A 21,540-nucleotide genomic window follows, 5' to 3' on the forward strand; every position below is an offset into this window, starting at 1 on the left:
CCTCCCAGAAGTCAAGCCTGGGGCATCCTCTCCAAAGAGGCTCTTGAGAACTGGGCTGATTACCTACTAACAACAGGTTACATTTAGTGCAACCTAGTGTGCTAAATATTTTTAGGTGTGTTTTACTTCACTTAATCTTCTCAATAACCTTAGGGAGAAAAATATTTTTATCCACCCCATTAATGGAAATGCAGAGAGGTTGAGTAGTGTGCCCAAAGATGCACAAATAGTAAGTGGCTGGGCTCACATTTGAACCCAGGTCTTTCTACTATTAGCCTGTGTTGTTATTCATCATGCTATGTACAAGTGGCTCCTTGCTTTTTTCTGAAAACTAAAGTACTGGGGACCTTTTCATTTCAACAACCGGTATCATTATAATGATGATGATACCAGACAACAAATGTTGACTGGTTACTATATACCAAACCCTGTACTAGGTGTTTTGCATGTGTGATGTCATTTGATCCACACAACAACCTCAGGAAGTAGCAATAAGCTCCCAAATGCTGAAAAACTTGTCCAAGGTCACAGAACTAAGGGTGTAGCCATGATAAAGCCCACTCTTACCACTAGGCTATCCTCCCATGGGTTCTTCCCTGGTTCACATTCTTGGTGAGGCCAATTAAAGGCTTGGTGAAGTAACTAGAACGTGGAGTTAAATGCATCAATTTAATGTTGAACCGAGACAGATTCATTTGTGTGGGATCAAGTCCATGAAATCTTTATTTGATGTCTAGAGTTCAATTAACAACCATCAAAACAACTTTCTCAGCTTAAATCTTTCATTTACTTAATCAAATTAAAGTGTGGGAAAGTTGGCACTTGGCTCTTGCTGGGAGCCTTTGTCTGACTTTCCCCTTCTTACTGAATAGGTGATTCGTTCAACAAACAGATATTGGATTGCCATTGAGCAACATCTCAGTGTGCGTGAGAGTCAATGAGCTAGCACCAAGTCCCTAGTGGGGAATTGAGATAGTGACTGTGCTTATTGGGTCTCAGTAGCTATAAATGAGACCACTGATTGACCTACAAGGTCCCTCCCATTGTAGGTTTCAGTTCAAGTTCATGATTATTGTTTATCTTTTCTCTTTAAAATATTGGATTGTTAATTTCTTATTTTTAATGAGATATAATTGACATATGACATTATATTAATTTCAGGTGTACAATATGTAATGATTCACTATATGCATATATTGTGAAATGATCATGACAATAAGTCTAGTGAATATCCATCACCACATATAGTTATACATTTTTTTCTTATGATGAGAACTTTTAAGATCTACTCTTTTAGCAACTTTCAAATACATAATACAGTATTATTAACTATAGTCACCATGCTGTACATTACATCCCCAGTACTTATATATTTTATAACCAGAAGTTTGTGCCTTTTGACTCCTTTTACCCATTTCACTTAATCCCCACTCTCTGCCTCTGGCAACCACCAACCTATTCTCTGTATCTGTGAGTTTGTTTGTTTTTTTTCTTTTGTTGTTGGTTGTTTTTTTCAGATCATACAGTATTTGTCTTTGTCTGTCTGACTTATTTCACTTAGCATAATGCCCTCAAGGTCCATCCATGTTGTTGCAAATGGCAAGATTTCCTTGTTTTCTGAGGATGAATAATGTTCCATTGTCTATATATCCACAGTTTCTTTATCCATTCATTCATCAATGGACATGTAGGTTGTTTCCATGTCTTGGCTACTGCAAATAATTCTGCAATGAATATAGGGGTGCATATATCTTTTAGAGTTAGTGCTTTTGTTTTCTTTGGATAAATACCCAGAAGTGGAATTGCTAGATCATCTGGTAGTTCTATTTTTAATTTTTTGAGGAACCTCCATACTGTTTTCCATAGTGGCTGCACCAATTTACATTCCCACCGGCAGTACACCAGTGTTCCCTTTTCTCCACATCCTTGCCAACACTCCTTATTCCTTACATATATATATATTTTAAACATCTTTATTGGAGTATAATTGCTTTACAATGGTGTGTTAGTTTCTGCTTTATAACAAAGTGAATCAGTTATACATATACATATGTTCCCATATCTCTTCACTCTTGCATCTCCCTCCCTCCCACCTTCCCTATCCCACCCCTCTAGGTGGTCACAAAGAACCGAGTTGATCTCCCTCTGCTATGCGGCTGCTTCCCACTAGCTATCTTTTTTTTTTAATTAATTAATTTATTTATTTTTGGCTGTGTTGGGTCTTCGTTTCTGTGCGAGGGCTTTCTCTAGTTGCGGCGAGCGGGGGCCACTCTTCATCGCATTGCGCGGGCCTCTCACTGTCACGGCCCCTCTTGTTGGGAGCACAGGCTCCAGACGCGCAGGCTCAGTAGTTGTGGCTCACGTGCCTAGTTGCTCCGCGGCATGTGGGATCCTCCCAGACCAGGGCTCGAACCCGTGTCCCCTGCATTGGCAGGCAGATTCTCAACCACTATGCCACCAGGGAAGCCCCTAGCTATCTATTTTACATTTGGTAGTGTATATGTCCATGCCACTCTCTCACTTTGTCCCAGCTTACCCTTCCCCCTCCCTGTATCCTCAAGTCCATTCTCTAGTAGGTCTGTGTCTTTATTCCCGTCTTGCCCCTAGGTTCTTCATGACCTTTTTTTTTTTTTTTTTTTAGATTCCATATATATGTGTTAGCATACGGTATTTGTTTTTCGCTTTCTGACTTACTTCACTCTGTATGACAGACTCTAGGTCCACCGACCTCACTACAAATAACTCAATTTCATTTCTTTTTATGGCTGAGTAATATTCCATTGTATATATGTGCCACATCTTCTTTATCCATTCATCTGTTGATGGACACTTAGGTTGCTTCCATGTCCTGGCTATTGTAAATAGAGATGCAATGAACACTGTGGTACATGACTCTTTTTCAATTATGGTTTTCTCAGGGTATATGCCCAGTAGTGGGATTGCTGGGTCGTATGGTAGTTCTATTTTTAGTTTTTAAAGGAACCTCCATATTGTTCTCCATAGTGGCTGTATCAATTTACATTCCCACCAACAGTGCAAGAGGGTTCCCTTTTCTCCACACCCTCTCCAGCATTTATTGTTTGTAGTCTTTTTGATGATAGCCATTCTGACAGGTATGAGGTGATATCTCACTACGGTTTTCATTTGCATTTCTTTGATACTTAGTGATGTTGAGCACCTTTTCATGTACCTGTTGGACATCTGTCATCTGTATGCCTTTTTTTGGAAAAATGTCTATTTGGATCCTCTCACCATTTTTAAATCAGATTGTTTGATTTTTTGCTATGGATTTATATGACTTCTGTACATATTTTGGATATCAGCACCTTATCAGATATATGATTTGCATATATTTTCTTCCATTTGGTAGGTTGCCTTTTCATTTTGTTGATGGTTTCCTTTGCTATGCAAAAGCTGTTTAGTTTGATGTAGTTCCACTTGTTTATTTTTGCTTATGTTGCCTTTGTTTTTGGTGTAAAATCCAAAAAAAATCATTGCCAAGATTCATGTCAGGGAGCTTACCGCCTATGTTTTCTGCTAGGAGTTTTATGGTTTCAGGTTTTATGTTAAAGTCTTTAATCCATTTTAATTTTTGTGTATGGTGTAAGATAGTGGTGCAGTTTCATTCTTTTGCATGTGGCCGTCAAGTTTCCCCAATACCATTTATTGAAGAGACTATCATTTTCTCATTGTATATTCTTGTTTCCTGTGTCATAGATTAATTGACCATATTTGTGTGGGTTTATTTCTGAGCTCTGTATTCTCTTCCACTGATCTATGTGTCTGTTTTTAAGCCCAATACTATACTGTTTTGACTACTATAACTTTGTAATATGGTTTGAAATCAGGAAGTGTGATGCCTCTGGCTTTGTTCTTCGTTCTCAAGATTACTTTGGTTATTTGGGGCCTTTTGTGGTTCCATACAAGTTAATTTCTTCTTTAAATGAAGAAAAAGAAGAAAGAGAGTCAATTACCTAAACTTAACTGATGACTCTTGTGGGTAAGAGCCAGGTAAGTGAATTTCTGGTGGGGGGATGTAGAGCAGGCACTGGGGGAGGACTGGGATGGCAGGGGACCTGGAAGATGGACTGAGAGACAACAGATGAGATCCTAGAAACAGGAGAGGCATTGGAAAGAAAGAGTTCAAACTTTTGGAGGGCAAGGGGTTTGAGATTCCTTTTGCAACTGTAAGTTTTTGTTTTGAGATCTGTATCTTCCCCACCCCCTTCAGATCATTTATCTGACACTCCCCCAAAGAAACACACACAGTCTCCTTCTCTCAGGAAGAGAGACTGAGATAAGACACACATAAGGAGTAGATATCCCAGAAGACCAGAGAGAGGCCTAGGTAGACTGCATATGATCTTAGAACGTGGAACACAAAAACTTTTCTACACATCTTTATATCTTTCTTCTATGATCAAGTTTTGCTGGGCAATTTAGGTGACTTTATTAGTGCAAGTCAAATCTAGAGGCACTTTAAAATTTCCCACACATATCCATTCCACTGAGGAACTCTTTGAGAATCCCATCACGTCCAGCCACTGCCTTATTTATTTGTACTCTGATTATACTAAAAGATTGACAGGGAACTCAGGCTGAGCACAGGTGGTGAGGGTGGGGGGAGACAGGATGCAATACTGGGTACTTTCCATGATGTTTCAGACATTTGTTTCTGAAAACAATAGAGCTAAAGCATATCTTAAGGAAAAAAATTCTCAAATGACTCAAGATACACCCTCACCAATAGAGAGGAAAAAAGTCATCGTAGTACACACAGGACAGTGAATTAGGAGATAAGGCTCTACTCACAGTTCTGCCTTTAACTTGCTGTGTGACCTTACACAAATCGCTGTACCTCTCCATATTTCAGGGTTTCCTCATTATAAAATGGGCATACTACCATCTGCTATGTGTGCAATTTCAAGGATCAGATTAGATCATATTCATGAGAACATGTTGCTAATGTGATCCATTGATAAGGTAGAGACCTTACCTTAGAATTATGTGCTCCTGATAACACAATGGTTTTTATAAGCTTGCTTGAAAACAGCTATGTGCCATTAGAAGTATTTAGCTTCTCTAAATTCTCAATGGGGCTCATTTGTGTGTCCGATGCTTATAGGCCTTTGGATATGAAGGAATGCCCTAATAGTTTTATAGATCTAAGAGAATTTTGAAAATCACAGCAAAGCTGAAATATGTGTATAGTAAATCAGTTGAAATCAACTGAAATCTCTGTTCATGGGTCCTGCTCATTGCACCTTCACTTTGTCAAGGACCTTGCTATTCTGCATCAATCTCTCTCCACTATAGGATCATTACCATCATCATTCAACTATTTGGTCATCTTAGTAAAAGCCTCTCTTCATCCCACATTCTCCTTCAGTTACTACACAGTTTCTCTGCTCTCCTTCATAGCAAAAGTTTTTGAAAGAATTGTCGGCACGTACTGCATTCATTTCCTCATCTCACAATACCGCTAATATCTATAAGTCCAAAACTGCTCCTCTGGGTCCCTTCGTCTGGCTGACTCCAATGGCCACTTCTCTATCCTCATCTAGCAACTTGCAGCAGCATTAAACACAATTGACCATGCCCCCTTTTTTTTTTTTTTTGACATACTCTCTTTCTCTTGGCTTTTGTGACACCACACTCTTCATTGTCTTTACATCTCTCTGGCTACTCCTTCTGAGTCTCCTCAATAGGCAGTTTCTTCTCTACAGAGGAGCATAGCGGCTAAGAGCACAGACTCTCAAGCCCTGCTGTCCAAAATGGTAGCCACTGGTCACATTGTGACTATGACATTTAAATTAATAAAATAAAATAAATTACATTCATAAAATTAAATACATTAATATTTATTACAATTTAGATTAATAAAATTAAATTAAAAATTCAGTCCCACAAACCTAACATTTCAACCGCTCACCAACAACACATGGCTTGTGGCTAACACATTGGACAGCAAGACACAGAATATTTCCATCATTGCAGAAACTTCTATTGGATGGTATTACCTAGACCAGGTTTCTAGAATTTGAATCCCAGCTTTGCCACTCTACCAGCTGAGTGACCTTAGGCAAGCTACTTAATCTCACAGACAAATATCCCTGCCCTCGTGGAATTTATGCTATTCCTACAATGGAAAAATTAGGGTGTGTCTAAAACATAGGCTGGAGATCTATAAATGTTAATAGCTCTTCAAGAGATATTGGTTAGTGGAAAATGCAAAGTGCAGAACAGTATGGATAGCTAGATAGTCAGATAGATACATAATATGATTTTGGTTGGACAAAATAAAGATATGCATAGAAACACATATTTTTACATTTATGAAAAATTCTGGAGAGATACAAAAGGAATGTAATGGTCTCTTTGGGGAATGGTATTGGTGTCAGGAAAAAGACTGACTTGGCATGTTCAAGCTTTATGTACTGTTTTATTTTGTCACATACATAAATTACTTTCGATTAAAAATAATAATCTTAAATTTGTATGTATATGAATTGGCATTTTTCTGGTTGTCTATTATTATATAACAAACCACTCCCAGAACATAGCAGCTTAAAACAACAATCATTTTATTATATTTCATAAATCTGTCAGTCACAATTTGATCAGGGCTCAGCTGAGCAATACTTCTAGTGCAACTGGCATCAACAAGGGTCATTCAGTGGTATTCATATGGCTAGTGTGGAGGGTCCAGGACTGCTTCACTTACATGTCTGGTGCCTTGGCTGGAAGTTTGGACTCAACTGGGCCTCTCTGTCTCCAAGTATCTCCAAGACTTTCCATGTGGTCTCCAGCAGAGTAGTCAGATTTTTTTATATGATGGCTCAGAGCTCCAAGAAACCAACATGGAAACTACAGGTTCTTTAGAGGTTAGGCCTAGAATAAACTTGATGTTACTTCTGCCATACTGTATTGATTAAAGCAGTTGTAGGTAGGCCAGCCCAGATTCGGAGGACAGAGGGTAGAGATTGACTTGGCCTCTATATGGGAAGAGTATCAAAGCATTTGTGGTTATCTCTAATGCAACACAGATATCAAGATTGCTGTCTTAATACAAGTCATATATTTGATAATTCAGGCTAGGACTAAAAATCATAACTGTGGATGGTTTAGGATAACTTGACTGGGAAACCTAGGGAAAGAGGAGTTGAAGACATGGGTGTAACCCTTTCATACTGGAGGCTGCAGGAGGCCATTCAAAGTATCAGAGTGAGAAATCTACTTACTCTAAGAATCAACTTCCCTGACTGGAAATGCCTGCTTCTATTGTCCTCCCTATCCCCTTCATCTCTCTCAAGCCACTCAGGGTAAGAAGCTTTGTTCCTCAGGTAGGGTCCATGTCTTTCTTGGCTCTGTGTCTCTCCCTTCCCAAAATACAGAGCACATAGGAGGGTACGGAGCCTACAGCAGAATCAAAGTAATGCCATCATTTGACATTCTACCCCCCAGTCTACCCCCCAGCACATTCTACTCTGCTGTCTATTAAAGAAGCCCATCATCTATTTTAAGTCAAACACTGTGTTAGCTACTTCAATATACTTTTTCTTATTTCACCGTAACAACAACACTGATATGGGTATTATTAGTATCCCCCATTTTACAGAGAAGGAAACTGAGACATAGATATCAAGTGACTTTACCCCATACAACTACAAAGATGGCAGAGCCTGGATACCAACCGAGATCTTTGACTCCAAACTCTATGATCTTTCAGTATACCATGCTGCCTCTCAAGGAAAAGGGAATAAAGGCCTATACACTGGACACTCGGTACTTTTCTCCTATTTCATTCATCTATCCTCTTAATATCTAAGGTGTGTGAGGATGCTTCCACACTGCCAGAATCTCCAGGGTATTAAAGAAAGGTCTAAGGAGAAAGGCTGTACTTCTAGCATTTGCATTCCCAAATCTTGGTATTCACAAGCTTGGCATTCCCATCACATCATAAAAGATTTCTTTTTAATTCTACTACAAGTTTTACTGCTGCTCCTAGCACCTCTATATTGCAAGGGAACAACTGTTAATAGAGTTGTCATTGTCATGTATGTTTGGGCAGCTGACTAGAAATGGGTCAGGAATGGCACAGGTTATCTCATTTTTTCAGTACTAACCAGAAAGGTGCTAATATACAGGCATGCAATTGGAGAATATGGGCAGCAAATGTGGGCTCCAGAGGAATAAGAGACACAAGGAGTTGCAAGGATGTGACAGTGATTCAAAAAAGGAACTAGGAGGGCTTCACTCAAGCAAGATTCTTCAATTCCTTCACCCCTACAGATTCACAGAACAACACAGTGTCCAGTGCACTAAGGAGAGGGGAGCTAGAGCCCTTAGGCAAATATATGGTGTAGGAGAGAAGGGTAAATAAAGGAGAAGAATGCAGTGGAGAGGGAAACGGTAACCAAAGGGAAAAAAAAAAACCTGAGTAAATGAAGGAAGAGAAAAGTAATGATCTTGTGGTAAACACGATTGAAGCCCATCAACTTGGGACAGAGGCAGTCAAACACAAAATTGCCCATTTGGGAACTAGGTCCTTGGAGGTGGTGATTGATTGGTGCAGAAAACTGCCAAACGACTACATGCAAATGACATCTCCAGTTTTTCACTCTGGCATTTTACATTAATCAAAGTACCAACTCATTTTATTAGAAAAATATTATCCTCATACCAAAATCCAACCAACACGTCACAAGAAAGAAATCTACAGACTAATATTCCTAATAAATATAGATGCAAAAATCTTCAACAAAATATGGCAAACCGAATCCAGCAACATATAAAATGGATTATACACCATGACCAACTGTGATTTATCCCAAAAATTCAAGGTTGGTTTAACATATGAAAATCAATAAAATACATATGATCATCTCAGTAGGTGTAGAAAAAGCATTTGACAAAATCCAGCACCTTTTCATGATGAATACGCTTACACTAGGAATAGATAGAAAGGAACTTTCTCAAACCTAATAAAAGCCATCTATGAAAATAGCCTAGCCAACTTCTTACTTAGTGGTGAAAAACTGGATGCTTTACCCCTAAGATCAGGGATAAGACAAGGATGTTGACTAGACCTCTGACGAGTTCTATTCAACATTGTCCTAGAGGTTCTAGCCGGGGCAATTACACAAGGAAAAGATTGGAAAGGAAGATGTAAAACTATCTCTCTTCACAGATCATGTGATCTTGTATATAATAAATCCTAAGTAATCTACTAAAAGTTCATTAGAATTTGTAAAGGAGTTCAGCAAGGTTGCAGGATATAAGGTCAATACAGAAAAATTATTTGTATTTCTATACACTAACAATGAGTGATCCAAAAATAAAATTAAGAAAGCAATTCCATTTACAATATAATCAAAACAATAAAATACTTAGGGATATATGTCACCCAACAAATTACAAGGCTTATATAATGAAAACTACAAAATATCATCAAACGAGGTTAAAGATAACCTAACTCACTGGAACATCATCTTGTGTTCATTGGTTGGAAAACTTAATATTCCTAAAGAGGCAATACACTCCAAACTGATCCAACCTCTATCAAAATCCCAGCTGATTTTTTGCAGAAATTGACAAGCTGAACCTAAAATCCACATGGAAATGCAAGGGACCCAGAGTAGCGAAAACAGTCTCCATGACTTTAGATTTGGCAATACTGTATTCCTAGATCTGATACCAAAAGCACAAGCAACAAGAGAAAAATTAGATAAAAGTGGATTTCATCAAAATTAAATAATTTTGTATTTCAAAGGATGTCATCAAGAAAGTGAAAATACAACCCACAGAATGAGAAAAAGTACTTGCAAATCATATAACTGAAAGGGGTCTAGTGTCCAGAATACATTAAGAACTCTTACAACTCAAAAAAAGGGCAAATAACCCAGTTAAAAATCAGCAAAAGATTTGAATAGATATTTCTTCAAAGAATATATAGAAATGGCCAATAAGTAAATGAAAAGATGCTCAACAAAATCGATCATCAGGGAAACACAAATTAAAATCACAATGAGATATCATTTCACACACATTAGGATGGCTATAATTTAATAAATGTAAAATAAGTATTGGTGAAGATGTTGGAAAATTGGAACCCTTATACATTGCTGATGGAAGTGTAAAATGATGCAGTTTCCAAAGTGATGTTTTCACTTTGGAAAACAGCCTGGAGGGTCCTCAGAAGTCTTAAATATAGAGTCACCATTTGTCCCAGCAATTCCACGCCTACCTAGATACATACCCAAGAGAAATAAAAATATATTTTCATACAAAAATGTGTACACAAATTCTTATAGCAGTATTATTCATAATATCCCCAAAGTAGAAAAACCCAAGTATCCATCAACTGATGAGTGGATAAAATATGTTATATCTATACAATGGAGAATTATTCAGCCATGAAAGGCAGAAGTACTGATACAAGCTACAACATGGATGAACTTTGAAAACATCATGCTAAGTAAAAGGAGGCAGACACAAAAAGCCACATATTATAATATGATTGCATTTATCTGAAATGTCCAGAACAGGCAAATCTAAATTGATGGTGGTTGCTGGGGCCTGGGTACAGGGAGGAATGAGGAGTGGCTGCTAATGGGTAAGGGGTTTCATTTTGGGGTGATGAAAACATTCTGGAATTGAATAGTGGTGATGATTGCACAACCTTGTGAATATACTAAAACCCACTAATTGTACACTTTAAAAGGGCAAATTTTATGGCATGTGAATTATATGTCAATAAAGCTGTTATTTTAGAAAAGTAGAATTATAGGACTAACAACCCAGCACCTGCCCCCAAGTATTTATTCATTCCTTCACCTATGGCAGAATTATTATATTTACCAGTCAGCCCTGCCCTGAGCCAGGAACACTGAACATGCCGGGGTCTACATTTGTCACGTCTTCTATATAGCCCTTCCGTTATGTTATGTTTGTACAGTAAACAGCTCCTTCCTCCAAAAATGAGTCGGGTGAGACTCAAAAAACAATCTAAGGCCACAGAGAAAAAAGGGAAGTATTGGAGCATAAGCTACAGGGAATGGGTGGCCTCATTGTTCCAAAATCCTCTCCTACAACTGAGAATACTCAAGGAATCCTAGACATTTCTCCTCCTATTCTCTTCCATCATGGTAGGTTGGACAAATATTTTGAAATCTTCCAGGGAGAGTCCAATCTATTCCCAATTCACAATAACGAACTTAAGCCATTCTCAGTGAAGTTGGTAACCATAGAAGAGCCCAGAGCTACTTCTGTCACTCATTTTAATACTTAACACCTCTTGTCATTAACATGCCAGTAACAATGTAAAAATGCCAGTAACAGTTCCCAGTGTTTAACCTAGGTTCCTAATGCGTGATGTAAAACAAATTACCTCTTGTTATAACCTCAGTGGGGAGCGAGAAGAGATACTATTGATTTGTATTTGGAAAATAGTGCCTAGAAGGATATACAACAGGGAATAGGATTTATTCAGAGGATGACGGATTAGCAGTCTCCAAGCATTTGGAATCCCTCTATAGGTAGGGTTGTCCCAAATCGGTCACAGGACTCTGGGTAAAATTGCATAAAGGGTGTGGAGAGACATGGTTAAAGAAGTAGAATTTATGTTCAACCCTTGTAAATTAGCAAGGCCGCATAAGTCTGACCAAGCCACCACTTCCCACAAGCTAAGATAATGAGAGACTCAGGCAAGCACCACGAGCAAGCACAGGCCCCTCCAAGAGCGCTTTGAAAAACAGATTCCCACTGAGCCATCACCGCCATCCTGCACAGGCCACCTTACCTAACTGAAATTGATTGGAGACATTCCCACATGTTTGCATTATCTCCGGGCTATTCCATCCTAAGGGGTATAATGCACAGCCTGAGCTTATCAGCAGTCCTGGAAAAAAAAAAAAGCATACACACAGGTAGAAAAAATATAACAGGTCTTCTATCATCCCAACATTCCCTCTGGATTAGCTCAGCTCAAATTCTCCCTCCTCCACTCAGAGCTTACCTTTCCCCTTTTACCCTAAATGTCTATGACACTACCAACTCAACAGGATTTCTTTGCTGTGCCATAGGTGGTGAGTTGCAGTAGATAGTAGAGGGAACAACTCACAAAGAAAGGACAGTATTGGGAATTGAGACAGGCCAGTATGCTTTTCACAGCCGAAATGTTTCTGCCAATGACTTACAAAGCTGAATTGGCCTCTCCAACCAGACTCCTCTTCTATCTTGGTCTGATTTACAAAGAATAAAAAGGTAGGGGCTGCTACTCTTTCCTACAATTCAGCCTTTTCTAAGAGTCAAGTCAGTCCTTGCTAGTCGAAGCTAGGTCATGATTTCTGTAGCTTGAATTCAGCTGCCAGACTGGGATCGATAGAAAGCATCCACGTTATCTAGGCTTCTCCCGGTGAGCAGGGCACCAGACTCCCTCTTCCAGAAACACTTCCTTCTTCTGAGAAACCATTCCAGCTTCATGCTAAGCACTCCTACTTTCTTTGGCTTCCAAAACCTTCCACTGTGCCCCTTGCCTTCACCTCCATTTTGTTCAGGTCATTTGGTTACTACAGGGAAAATCTATGTGATCTTAGTGATAACCTTACTCTTCTGACCAGAGATACAAATCTGGGTCTGCTTGCTGACACTGTCTTTTAAGGACAACTGCCTCATCCGCAGCTCTTGTTTACTGCCTAGGTTTACATTTTATAACCTATGACCACCTCTCCCGTGCCTTTGGCGACCATGGATTGAACTAAGCATTGGCATCTGACACAAAAGCAACCAAATTCATTGGCTGGCCAGTAATGGATGACATCATATCGTGCTCTGAAGAGAATAGCTGGGCCAGATTTTTGTTTCTGGAAATTTTAATCAAGAAACACAGATGCTGGACTTCCCTGGTGGCGCAGTGGTTAAGACTCCACACTCCCAATGCAGGGGGCTCAGTTTCGATCCCTGATCAGGGAACTATATCCCACATGCATGCCGCAACTAAGAGTCGGCACGTCACAACTAAGGAGCCCGCAAGCTGCAACTAAGGAGCCTGCCTGCTGCAACTAAGGAGTCAGCCTGCCGCAACTAAGACCCAGTGCAACCAAATAAATAATAAATATTTTTAAAAAAGAAAAGAAACATAGAGAAGCTGAGCTACTTAGCAGATGGAGCAGAAGTTAGGAAAAAACACCAGGAGGTAAAATCAAGTGTGTGTCAAGCTAAAGCCAAGTTCAGTCCAAAGTTATGAATAGACATCAATTCTGGGTAAGCTGAGGAAACTGATTGGTAAAAGAAGAGAACACAGTGGTAGGAAGCAGATACATCATGAGGGAAAACCCCATACTGCTCCTGAAAGAGCTAGAGAATCTAGTCCTTCCCAATGGCTTTCCAGTTCCATTTTTCTTATGTTATAATAAGTCCCCTTTTCACTGGAGAACTCAAGCAAGTCTCTGCTGCTTACAGCCAAGAGAGCCTAACTACAAGAACGCTATACTTGACTACTACACCAAAGTTCATAGGACGGTCACCCGCCATGAGTGTGGATGCAGAACCTAACACAAAACACAGAGCCTCCACAAAGCAGGTATTTGATTAATGATGACTGGGTGGCATATTTAGAGGTTCCAGAAAGGTTCCAGACAGTGAAAAGCAAGCTGCTCCCAGGACTGCCAGCCTCACCTTCGTTTCTCTTTCCTCACCGAGGAAGACTCCATATACACTCTGAGAAGCTAATAAGCCCACTTTGCCTTCAGCTGCAGCCTTTTGGAAGATCTCAAAGTACTCGCTAAGCTTGTCAGCAACATGGCAACCAGCTGTTCTCAATACTTAGTGAGGCCAGAGAAAAAGACAGGGACCTAAAGAAAAATCAAGAAAAGTTTAAAGAGAAAAACAGAGAGAACTTTCTGACGGTGCGAGAGGGTTTAGAAACTAAAAGAATGACCAATTAAGGTTAGAAATTCCCTTCAGTGGAATGCTTAAAATTAGAAGACACTCTTATCTGTCTGATAGTCTTAAAGGAAATGAAACTGGTCACTCAAAAGACTTTTCTGGGCTCTGGAATTTATCCAGTGGCAATGGAACAACACTCCTATTTTTTCTCACCACAGATAAACTGAAATCATACGATATGAGGAGGTATGAGCCAGAGTATGTAAGCCCAGAGTATGTACAATGGGTTAAGGACAAAATTGGAAACAAAACCTCAGCCTTTTCCTGCTTTCAGTGTGTACCCTTTGAGAGAAGAGTTAATAAAAAGTGAGCTTTCCCACACAGACTAGGAAGAAAAGAACACAAGTTTATAAAAGAACAGCAGTTCCATATTCCAACCTCCACATTCAGATCCCTGGGACTGGCATGAGCTCTGACTTCTCAAGCAGGAGCTTGTGCTGGCTAAGTGCCTTTCCTGACATGGCAGGAGGAACCTTTCACCTTTTTCAGCCCCCCTGAAGACAGGGCTTGATTTAAAAGCTGCCTGCTTGGAGCTGTTATCTTGCAATTTTTCACAGGCACCAGGCCAGAGACCAGGAATCTCTGCCCAGGTGTGTGTTTTGCCCCAGCACATGTGGCTCCGTGCTCTGCCCAACCTGCCCTACCGCACCTCCCATCCCCTATCCTCCCTCCTGCCTTTTAGACAGGTGAGCACAGTAGGTTCTAAACATACTTCATGGAGACATTGGACCTGTAACTGACAGAAGATTCATTACATTTGATCATAGATGGAGAAAGATGTCCTAGAAGACATATTATTTTAAAATGAAGTCACAGGATAATTTATCCTCAATTATATTTGTCCCCAACAGTTCTAATGAATTTGGGATATGAAGATGTGCTTCAAATAGCAACATAGAAGTCACTTTCCAGTGACAGGCTCTGTCACCTTCTGGAAGACTGGGGGCTTATTTAAAATGTAGATTCTTGAACTTCACCCACAGATATTTGATTCAGTAATTGTAGCCCAGGAATATGCCTTTCAAAAGCACCCTAGTGATGTTGATGCCTCAGGTTCTGGTACCAATACTTAAGAAAAACACCACTAAAAATATTAAAAGCAGGAGCTCTGGTGGCGGAGAAAACTAGTTTAAATCCCAGCCCTGCCATGTATGAGCTGTAGCCCTGGCTCCTACTTTTCTACATGCCATTCCTAACTACAGGTTTTCCTGCCCCTCCAGACACACATGTCCCTTGGAGAAGTCTGTCCCAACTGCACCTGCCTCTAGAAAGGGAAAGCCCCTTCGAGTGTGGTACCACACTTACTCCCCCACTGAACATGTGCAGGTGACCAGTGGGCTGCCATCCTCCTTCCCTTCCTCAACTGCTCCTTCCACAAGAATCCCCTATCACAAAACGTACCAAGTGTCCTCCCGAAACACGGTTGCGATAGTTTTCATTCATTGCTCTGACCAAACAGAGGCCTAGAGTTAGACACTTTGCTCGGCTTCAGCCCTTGTGGCAACCTCAACGCCAATACAAACCTTTGGGCGCACAATCTCGGACAGACCTCAGAACCCTCCCTGCTGCTACATCCCAGCTGCCCTCAATCCCCCCCCTGCTGCCAGAATTACTACTTCCCCATATCGCAACAGCTGTATAACCCCCTCCCAACTGCACATTCTCAATTAGGTAGATGCCTAGTCTCTGTCTCCGGGCAGGGAAAGCCTCCTCAACTGGGTGTTATCAACCCCCTTTGTCCACCACAACCTCCCATTCACAAGTGCAACTGTTGGGTGGGCAGCCGTCTTGTTACACGTCACACCCCACTCTCAAATATCTGTCCAAATATGGCTATTTGGTAGTTTGAATTTACTACCCTGAGCAGAAGTCTAGTATGGGTTAATTTGTTATTAGCTTGTTCAATGTATTGCTCTTGTAGCAACTTCAACTCAAACATAGTGGAAAATTTATGTCTGCCGTCCAGCTGTATCTCAGCTTTCCCTTCCCAGGGAACCCTCCCACTCAACTCTCCTATTCATTTCACTGCATATTCTCTCTCAGAGTTATAAGACAGTTCGCCTCTGCTAGAGATTTCTAAAGTACATCAGGAGAGGCTTCAGAGAGAAAGTACATGCAGAGAGGCTGCATTTGACCTGGCCTTTGAGAGAGAGATATTTACATGCAGAGATGGAAGAAAACAGAATTTCAGAAAAAAGCAACACTATGAACAAAACTGAGCAGAGGTTTTCAAATGTTAGTGTGTACTGGAATCATGCTGGGAAATGATAAATAACAAATCCAAGACAGTAGTTAACTTTGCTGTGGGAACAAGGGAATACTATCAGGGTATGAAGGAGATTTCAACAACATTGGTAATATTCTATTTCTTAAGCTGTATGGTGCACATATCTGAAATATTTCATACTATACTTTCAAAAATAAATCAGCATGAGAGGCCGTGTAAAATGCAGAGTGCCAGGCATCAGTTCCGATTGGGTAGGCTTAGAAAGGCACTAAGGTATCTGCATTTAACAAGCACCCCAGGAAATTTCTTATACAAGTGCTTCATGGACCACTCTGAAAAACATTGTGATAGAATTTCTTCTCCAAACGGAAAAAGAAAAATCAATGACATCAGTGCATAAAGCCCAGGGCTGAGGGTCAGAAACCCTGGACCACAGTCTCTGCTCTGCTTCAAATTTGCTACATGAGTTTTTGTTAGTAGGTTAACTTCTTTAAATACCATTTCCCAAACAGAAAGCCACTTTTATAATTCTTGTTCAGCATGGTAAGGATAAGTTAAATTATGCCTGATGAAACTTTGGAAGACTTTCCAGGAAATGCTTGGTTTCCAGAGAAGATAATGGTTTTTAGAAAACAGCACTCTTTCCTTGAATCAAGTTCTCAGTGATCTGTCTCCAGTGGCAATTTTCATTCAGCTTGAAGCATGTAGCTTTAGGACCTTCCATGGAGAAAATCATTAGTGCCTGTCTGGGTGTGTTGAATTCTATCTGCTTAACCAAAAAAAAAAAAAAAAGTCCAGAGTGGTAGTTCTCACTTGGGTTGGGGAAAGGGAACACATCAGAGGCACTGGAGAGATTTTCCAAAACATGCAGCCTTCCACCTGTTGCTGTGTATATCAGTATGGAAAAGAGGATTGGAGAGTTGGGTCCGCATTTTTTAAGCACTCCATGTGATTCTGATACATTCCCTGCTCTAGAAAGATTCTTGGCCTCCCTCAAGGAACCTGATCCAAGATCTTACACTTGTTCTTGCCAAGAGTGCCTTATATTTACTTCTCACCTATTTCTTCTTTGGTTAGCTCTCACTGAAGGTAGAGCATAATTCACAAGCATCTTGCATATGTATACACAGGGGAATGTAAATAATGACCTTGTTCTCAGGGACTGGGGGCCAGCTGGTTAGAAACCTCAGCATCCCCAGGGTTGAAATAATCTCCTGGCCAGATGTTTCCTTCACCGGTTAGAGGAGGGCATGAAGGTCCCAGTGGAAGGCTCTCTGGACCCTACACTTGTCCAGCTGGATCAGCTGCAGGTGGAGCAAATGGGACCCAAGGGTCCCATCAGGTCACCTTGCTGAGTATGACTCAGGCCAGCAGCTCTTTATTTCTTCCTGTCTCTCCCACTTCCCACCGCTCATCTCTGTGGGCAGCCGCCAAACTGGGGAACAAACGTCAGGCAGGGGGAGGGAGTAGTTCTTAATGGATACTCCATCTCTTCAGTGGTTTGGGGTCTGGCAGAGATAAACCAGACCTGAAAAAAATTGGCTCCTCCCCCTGATGTATTTTGGTTAATGCACTAGCTGCCGAGAAGCAGCCAGGCCTGGAGCAACAAAATCAATTTCCCTCCGCTGAACAACAAGCTTAAACTTAACCCTCACAGCTCTTTCTCTTATGTCTTTTATCCACGGAGCTCAAAATGCTGTTTAGGCTTGGCTTTCTGCCACAAGCAAAGCCCATCTCTGAGGAGTGAGACACCAAGATCTCTGAAGAACCTTGGATAATGATTGTATGCCAAGGGGTGCCTAGAAAATATGATACATTCAGGCAGCCTTCACCATTCCTTCACATCTGATGCAACCTTGACAGGCACCAGTTGCTAAAAAGGAAATGAGAATGACACTTAGTTGGCTGGTATTACAGGTGGGGAAGCTGTAGAAATTTAGCAATCTGTCCAATATCCCCAGGGATAACCCTTGTAGCACACCTTGGATCTTGATTCTTTCCATGAGTACTGTCAAATGGTATTTTATTCTTGAACTTTAAAGTGTAAACACTGTGACTATGTTCCTATGAGCAATGGTCGATGTGGAATATAAAATAGCAGAATCATATGAGATTAACACGTTACTGATGTTTCTATTGCCCCTGTAAGATATCTGCTGCTCAGTTAAAGCTCTCCCCCCCTCAGTCCATGAGTGTCTAAATCTCCATTACCTACCCACATCTCCCTTCAACAATTTCCTTTGAGTTTCTGGACCTAGAAGGTGAGGTCAACCAAAATGTATTATATGGAGAACCATAAACGTTTTGTGAAAGTCTCACTCAAGCCTAAGATAGGAGGCGAGGTGGGTGTAGGAGCCAGTGTTAATGTTTGGAGTCAGATAGAGGCTGTTGCTACTGACGTTCTGATTCCTAACAGTTAGTCCCCCCTCACCCTCTGCTGGAAATTCTTAGAAAAGCAAGTGAAGCTAAGTTATCACTCTCAAGTCAGAAGAGAAGAGAACTCAGGGTTCTAATACCCTTGAATGGAAGCCTGGAAAAAAAGCAAAGGATGTGAACGAACCCAGCTTTCACATGACCAACTTATCCCCAAATACACTAACATTGCCTTAACCATACGTTCATTCTTTCTACCATTACTGAATTCCTGCTCTGTGCCAGGCACTGAACTGGGCTCTGGGGCTATAAATACGAGTTGTAAGGAGCACCCCTTTCACCTGCCAGCTAAGTGTCACTTCCTGAAATAATGTGCCCATAGAAGTACCGAGCTAGCCATAGTAAGCCCAAGAATGCAGGTGAAAGGTGAGCCTACTTAAGGTTCATTTGTAATATCTGTGGAGCCCCCAAAGGGGCATAAAGTCATAGGCTTAAACCAGCCTTAATAACTGGTTCTGTACCATGGTTTTGAAGCGGAAGAGAGAAATTAATCCAACGACTTTCCAATGTGGCCAGAAAATCATTAGTAGCTAAAGAGTGGGAAAATTCAGAGATAAGGGAGGTTAGAATGTGAATTCAAATTTAAAACTTTGTACAATGAGTCTAAGGAAAGAGGGAAACAGAAAACATCACCTTAACTGGCACAACAAAGAGAATCTGGTGCTTTTCGTAAGAAGGCCAGGAAATCATGATACCTTAGCTCAGTGTTTCTCAACCTTGGCGCTACTGACATTTGGGACCAGATACTTCTTTGTTTTGGGGAGTGGGCAGCTGTCTTGTTCTTGTGCATTGTGGGATATTTAACAGCATCCCTCACCTTTATCCACTGATTGTCAGTAGCACCCTCCCCAATTTGTGATAACCAAAACATCTCAAAGACACTACCAAATGTCCCCTGGTGGGGGATGAGCTATGTAAGAAATCAGCCCCTGTTGAGAAGCACTGTCTTAGCTCATCACTACCATCTCACCCCAAGGCCACATGAATGCAGTCATTGGAGAGAAGAAAGAAAATTAGGATCTGGGCCATCTTGCCAAAGAACAAATTCAAGGAAAGAAGGGAAGTGAACAAGAGAGAGGTCACTGTCATTTGCTTACAGCCACAGGGCAACTTAGTGAAAGAGCCAGAAGTGGGATCCAAGTTTCCTGGCTCCAGGCACCCACACTGTGCTGCTAATGGAGATGACAGTGATAATGAATAATGATTCTAAAACTTTAGGAACAACAGCAACAAACTTCAGCAATAGGTTCTACCAGCACTTTTTTCCACTGCCCCAGCCAGGTGTAAAAAATAGCTCACATATTCACACACACATTTGCCTGTCTGTCTAAACTTGCTTTTTCTTCTCCGTTCAGATTAAACTGCTCCCATTGCTTTCCTACAGTCTGCCACTTTTGCATTTTGCTCTTTCCTAGCCCATCCACACACTGCCAGCATCCAGGTTTCCTGCACTAAATTTAGAGGGAGGCTGGATGAGGGAAAAGCTAAGTAGGGTGAGTCAGGGCCATAGGAAACCTGGAGAGTCTGTTAATGGCCTTAGATGTTGCCAAATAAGTGGTCACCTGCAGTCTGCCTGGTACCTAGCATTTCACTATTAGAGATGTATTTTTTGGTGAGGACTGTACATTAAACTCGTATTAGTAATTAACACCTGTGTGTATGTGTTTATCAGATCACGGTCCTCTGAGATAACTACCAGAGATCAGGGATCTTAGAGGTCAAGTTTATTTTGGAGCAGTAATACTAGAGTATAAGTTGCTGCCCCAGGAAAGCAGACCTGGATAGTATTCTTCAATGGGCACTCTGCAGGGAGAAGAAGGTGATGAAAATCAGGGCTAAAAAAACCAGATAGCAACTCTGCCAACAGCCAGTCTTGCTGTGAATAAAACCCTGATGTAGATTGCACTTCGGGGAGTCCCAGACTAGGTGTTTCAAACGAGTCCCCATTCATAGCCCTAGAGATGGACAAAGGGGAGAAGCTGAGAGTGGATTTCCCCATAAGACAACATCCGCACTACCCACACCCCCGCAAAGCTCCCCAACCTACCCAATCCCAGCAACACCGTCTTACCTCCCACGAACTGTGCGGCTCCCATGCAACGTCCCATCATTCTGGAGATGAGTTCCTCCATGCAGCAGCCTAGGACAGCAGTCAGTGCCACCAGGAGCAGCAGAGCACAGCCGGCACCTGTCACCACTGTGCACATCTGCCAGGCCAGGCTTGGGATGGCATTGAAGCTGGCATAGCGCCCACACTCTTCCACCATGATCAGACTCTGCCCCTCTCCCCTCACAGGGTAGTTGCACCTCCGGAATGTGCTGAATGACACTGGCTTCCCCAGCTGGGATCCAAAGAGCCAGTAAGGCAGGAAGTAACTGGTAGAACTGGCCACAGCGGTAACAAGGGACAGAAAGGCCCAGAGGGTCCCCAGCAGGGTCAGGCTGCTCCTCATGGTCCCAGGTTTCTCTGCGGGGATGGGGAGATGAGTTGGGTCACAGCGCCAAATGTAGAAACTTATCATGTAGGCTCCATTGGCCTAGTTTTCATCTGCCTGGCCAGTCCTGGGGCTCAGTCATGTGCTTCTTGGCCCTTACTTCTGGATAAGATTATTGCCTCAAGGACCATTTGGGTCCCTATGGGATTCTGCTCTCCAGCACTTTTCCCATCTTCCCTTCCTTCCGCCTGATTCAGAGTTCTATGGTCTCTAGGCTGCCATGGAAGAAGCGTAGAACGGAATTAGTGACTGTTCTGCCCACTCCAAGGCAGCCTGAGCAGACAGCTTTTAGCTCTTGACATCCAGCATGGAACAAGAGACAGGAGGGAGGTCTGAATCAAACCAAGGCTCTCTGGAGACCCCCCAGCTTCTGGTGGAATGGCCTTGTTTGACCTGAAGGCCTGGAAGGAGGCAATATCTCAAGAGGGCCAGGAACCA

General features: G+C 41.5%; 1 protein-coding gene across 1 annotated transcript in view; it reads right to left on the reverse strand.

Moving 5' to 3' along the window:
* The window catches only part of LHFPL1 (LHFPL tetraspan subfamily member 1), a 40,543-nt gene extending 19,483 nt beyond the window's left edge, over positions 1–21,060 (reverse strand). The window contains exons 1-2 of the mRNA XM_036840725.1: positions 20,679–21,060; positions 11,801–11,899 (exon numbers count right to left, since the gene is read on the reverse strand). Coding sequence (XP_036696620.1) covers positions 11,801–11,899; positions 20,679–21,060 — 481 coding nt within the window. The remainder of the gene's footprint in view (positions 1–11,800; positions 11,900–20,678) is intronic.
* Between the last annotated feature and the right edge of the window lie 480 nt (positions 21,061–21,540).

The sequence above is a fragment of the Balaenoptera musculus genome, chromosome X (genome assembly GCF_009873245.2).
Source record: "Balaenoptera musculus isolate JJ_BM4_2016_0621 chromosome X, mBalMus1.pri.v3, whole genome shotgun sequence".
NCBI lineage: Eukaryota > Metazoa > Chordata > Mammalia > Artiodactyla > Balaenopteridae > Balaenoptera > Balaenoptera musculus.